Source organism: Trypanosoma grayi, assembly GCF_000691245.1.
Source record: "Trypanosoma grayi strain ANR4 Tgr_611_V1, whole genome shotgun sequence".
NCBI classification, from domain to species: domain Eukaryota; phylum Euglenozoa; class Kinetoplastea; order Trypanosomatida; family Trypanosomatidae; genus Trypanosoma; species Trypanosoma grayi.
In genome coordinates, this window is record NW_008826230.1 from 1 (window position 1) to 4,428 (window position 4,428).

General features: G+C 57.9%; 1 protein-coding gene across 1 annotated transcript; it reads right to left on the bottom strand.

Annotated features, from left to right (window-relative positions):
* Window positions 1-165: 165 nt before the first annotated feature.
* Window positions 166-3,561, bottom strand: DQ04_06111000 (hypothetical protein; the record flags this gene model as incomplete). Its single annotated transcript, XM_009314538.1, has 1 exon — window positions 166-3,561. The coding sequence occupies one exon, from the start codon at window positions 3,559-3,561 to the stop codon at window positions 166-168; it is 3,396 nt and encodes a 1,131-aa protein (XP_009312813.1).
* Window positions 3,562-4,428: the final 867 nt, after the last annotated feature.

The following is a 4,428-nucleotide window of genomic DNA, read 5'->3' on the forward strand; positions in this document are numbered from 1 at the left end:
AAAAAAAAACAAAAAGACGTACATCATCGCACAACACATCACGCAGTCGCAAATGTGCACACCAATGCCTTCCTTCGCCCGGCACGAGTGGTTAAGCGGGGCACAACTAGCATAAGCAGCAACAGCAACAGTAACAATAACAACAGTAGCAGCCATACTCCACGACTACACCACCCGCGACTGGCTCCTCGTCTTAGCACCGCCGCTGCTCTTTACCACTGCCGCCGGCTTCGTCGGGGCGGGGCAGCCACCCTTGTCACAACTGCCCTTCGGCCGCTTGCTGTGGCTGCGACTCTTCTGCTCCACATTCACAGACCGCCCACACAAGACGACGCTGGTATCCGCACTCCCAACAGTATCGTAGTACACCTCGCTGCTGCTGGTTTTAGAACGCAGCGGTGCACCTCGCTTGTTGGCGCCCATGTTGCCAGCACTCGCTGACCGCGTCTTTCCTGCTCCTGCTCCTGCTCCTGCTGCTGCTGCTGCTGCTGCAGTGCTGACGCTGCTGGGACCCGTTGTGCAAGCGTCACTGAACAGCAACATTCGCGTAGTGGCGCTCTGCGGAAGACTACGTCTCCTGCCCCCACGACCCATGAGACTGCCGTTGCGACTACTCTTGCCAGAGCGCATACGCTCAAACGAGCGGAGATTGTTGGCGTCGCCGTGGTCCGCCGTCCCGTGCATGGTGGCGTACAGCGCAACGAGCATGTCAGAGGACAGCACCACCGCACCGTCACTGCTACTGCCGCCGCCGATGTTGCCGCCACCACCGCCCCAGAGGCTCCCCAGCAGCATTGCAGAGCTGGAGCGGCGCATCGGCCTCTCGGCCACCTCCCGCCCAGAAGGCGTACCGACGTGTGGCAGGCGGCGCGGGCTGCGTGTACGACAGAAATTCAACGCGGGTGCTTTTTTCTTGGCCTTCGGTTGCTTCTGATTCACGCTATGCTTCTCTGCTTGCTGCTTCGGTGGTGGCGATGCCACGGACGAGGAAGAGGAGGAGGACGAGGAGGAGGCGACAGACGACGATGACTGTCGCAGCACCTGCACCAGCGGCAACGACGCAGCGCCCCCCAACAAAGTGTGGCGGGCCAAAGGTGAGGCGGAGGACGCCGTGGCGGTGACGGCGTTAAACGGCTCACTTGGCGGCCGAATCGATGGGGAACGACTGCCATTGCCGTAAGACCTCTTGACGCAGCGGCACCCATCATCTTTGTTCTTGTCACTGCCGTCGCCACCGCCGCCGCTGTCGCCGTCGTCGTCGCTAAACAGCGNTATCGTTACACACACAAATTCATTTCCTCCATCCTCTGCATCAGCAGCAGCAGGAGTGGGAAGGGGGCGCCGTGGCAGCGAGATGGGCCCAGTGCCGCGCCGTTCCACAGGCCGCGCCTTCTGTTCTGTTGCTGCTGCTGCTGCTGCTGCCACATCACGGTGGCTTGGCCCGCGGTACGGCGACGAGAAGCCCTGCTGCATGCGTATGTGTTCCTGGCGTGTCTCACTCGTTCGGCTGCGGCGGTACCTGCGCCCATCAGTGACGTTACTGCCCTGAGTCCCTTCGGATGCCTGCTCCTGTTGCTGATCTACTTCTCCTTTTTCCTCGCGATATTTGCCTGACTTTGGTCGCGATTCCCTGCTATTGTCATCACCGACAGCATCACCACTATCGGACAGTGAGACCCCCAATGCTGCTGCCACTGCTGCATCCGATTCGACCTTCAATGCCGCACGTTTCGCGCGGACTTCAACTAGACGCTGCAGTTCCCGCCGCATCGCCATCCATGTGGCTCGCGGCAGATGTTGCACTTCCGCCGCCAGCTGCTCGTGCTGCTGCTGGGTGTGCTGCCGCTCCTTCTGCCGCGTCGCCGCCTCTCGGACGAGTGTACTGTTCGTTGAACGAGCCGCCATTGGACTCCTCGAGAGAAGCGGCTTCTGCCGTGATGCGCCGCGCTGCGCCGCCGCACTTCGTGCACCCGTCTTGACCTGCGACGCCGGCTTCTCGCGCTGCTGCTGCTGCTGCTGTTGGTTTTTTGGAGGAAATACGGAGGATGTGCGTACAAGGCCACTGCTACGACTACCGGCAGCAACCTGAGAGGATGAGGTGCGCAGGCGCGCCCCAAGACTGCCCGTTCGTTGCCCCGCAACAACCTCCGTTGTCGTCACTGCCGCTCGCGTCATCTTGCCGCACTGCTCGGCGGCCCCACTGGCACTTTGCCTCGGCGCAGATACCTTTGTTCCACTCGGCTGCCGCACCATACGGGTTCTTGACATCGTGACTGTGTGTTGCGCCTTGGGCTTCGCTGAGACTTTCCCCTGCTGCTGCTGCTGCTGAAACTTGCTGCGGCGCCCCTCCACGAGCTCACTGCTCTGCGCACGGTGTGAGACCACTGTAGACGTTGGAAAAAGCGGCACAGACGCCGTCCGCACAGCCGCGCGCGGTCTTGTTGCCGCTGCTGCTAATGCATTCCTGAGGTTTGTTGGAGTTGTGGTCGTTGCCACTGATCGCTCCCGTTGCGTAGGTGAGACGCCGTACTGTGTGGAGGAGGCAAGGCGCATGTACCACGGCTGCAGCGACGTCGCACCCCCACGCAGTGGTGCCGGCGTGCCCTGCTGCTTGGGCCTCAGCGAGGGCGGCCGAAGCAGCAGCAGCGGTCGGGCGACACCAGTCTCGCCGCCCCTCGCCTTTCCCCCGCGTGTGGGCAAGAGCGCAACCTTTTTTGATGCAGGAGAGAGCCCTGGTGCGGCTCTACTTGCGGGGGACGCGGTAAAGGGCGACTTTTCACGCCTCTGTCTCTGTTGCTGTGGCGTGCACAGCGTCTGCTGCTGTTGTGACTGCTTTGGCTGCGGTGAAGTCTCTGCAGCGCACACCGGGTTGAAAGAAAACGGCGCCGCAGCGCATGTGTAAGAGCGCGCCCGCCGATACATCTGCTGCTGCTGCTGGAGTAGCGGTTGCTGTTGTTGGTGTTGTTGCTGATGCCGTGAGAAAGCAATACCAGAAGAGCGACCGTTCGGTGCGGACACCGTCGCACTTCGCCGAAACGTCACGACTGCATGCTTCACTTCCCTCTCCTTGCCTGGAGTCTTGGCATTGCCGCTCACGTTGCTAATGTTGCTGTTGTTGTTATTATTGATAAACCTGCTGGTGCTCGTTGCGGCCTTCGGTGCGTATTGCGCAACTAAGTACTTCCTCACAGAGCCACCTTGCACTGGTTTGCTGCAACTGCTGCTGCAGCTGCTCATGTTGACACCCTCAGCGCCTGCACCTACGTTCTTCCTGTGTGCCGCCCCTGTTTCCTCCACAGCAGCAGTGGGTGGCCACCGCACCCGACGTTTGGGCGGCCGTGGCGGAGATGACGAGTGTCCACGTGTGTTTGGAGTTTTATCGACAGCCCTCATGGATACTAACTTTGCATTGCCTTGTCTGTCGTGTGCGCTAGCCGCCTCTGTAACAGCGGCAGAAGCAGCAGTAATGGGAGTCCGAGTCCTGTCAGTCTTCTTCTTATAATGTAGAGTTGTGTTCTTCCCTGCAACGTCTCGGTTGCTGCTACTGCATATCTCCATCATATTGTGTACGCCTTGTGCTCCACGTGTTGTGGTGTCCTCGTGCCCCAATTAAACCACTCGCCGTTGCTGTATGTGTGCTGCCCTTTGTCTCTCCCCCCTGTTCGTCGTCTTGCCACCCTTCTGGAATATATAAATATAAATATATATTTATACGTCTGCGTATGTATGAATGAATGTATGAGTCTAAGTGCTTCTGGCCGCCCCGTCCCACCACCACCACCTCGTCGCTGCAAGAGGTGTGGGCCGTGCGCGCTGTACTGCGTTCCACACCCCCCCCTCCTCAATCACTGCAGACGCAGCGCATATCAGAGAAAAAAAAAATGAAGAGACAGCAGACATGGAACAACAATTGTAGTAGCCCTGCAGGCCCATCGTCTCCGCACCACACCCACACGCAGAGGGAGAGAGAGAGACCCTGACACACAGCCTGAGCAGCACACGAAGGAGCGGGGCCCCAACTGTGATGGAAGCTGACACAAGGGAGAGATAGAAACAAAAAAAAAAAATGATGAGTACGATTATGATGATGGCGATGAAAGACACACACACAAACACACACACACACACACAGAGAAAGAATGCATGAATTCTTTTGCTCCGCAGACTCATTGCTGTGCAGCGCAATACGCTGTAGATATATATATATATATATAAATATAGATTGATTGATAGCAAGACGTGCTTTCAACGGAAGAAACAAAACGGCAGAAGCGAGCACGGTGAGATATAAGCAGCAAGGATACGAAAGCAAACAAACACACACACACACACACACACACACACACAGAGAAAGAATGCATGAATTCTTTTGCTCCGCAGACTCATTGCTGTGCAGCGCAATACGCTGTAGATATATATATATATATA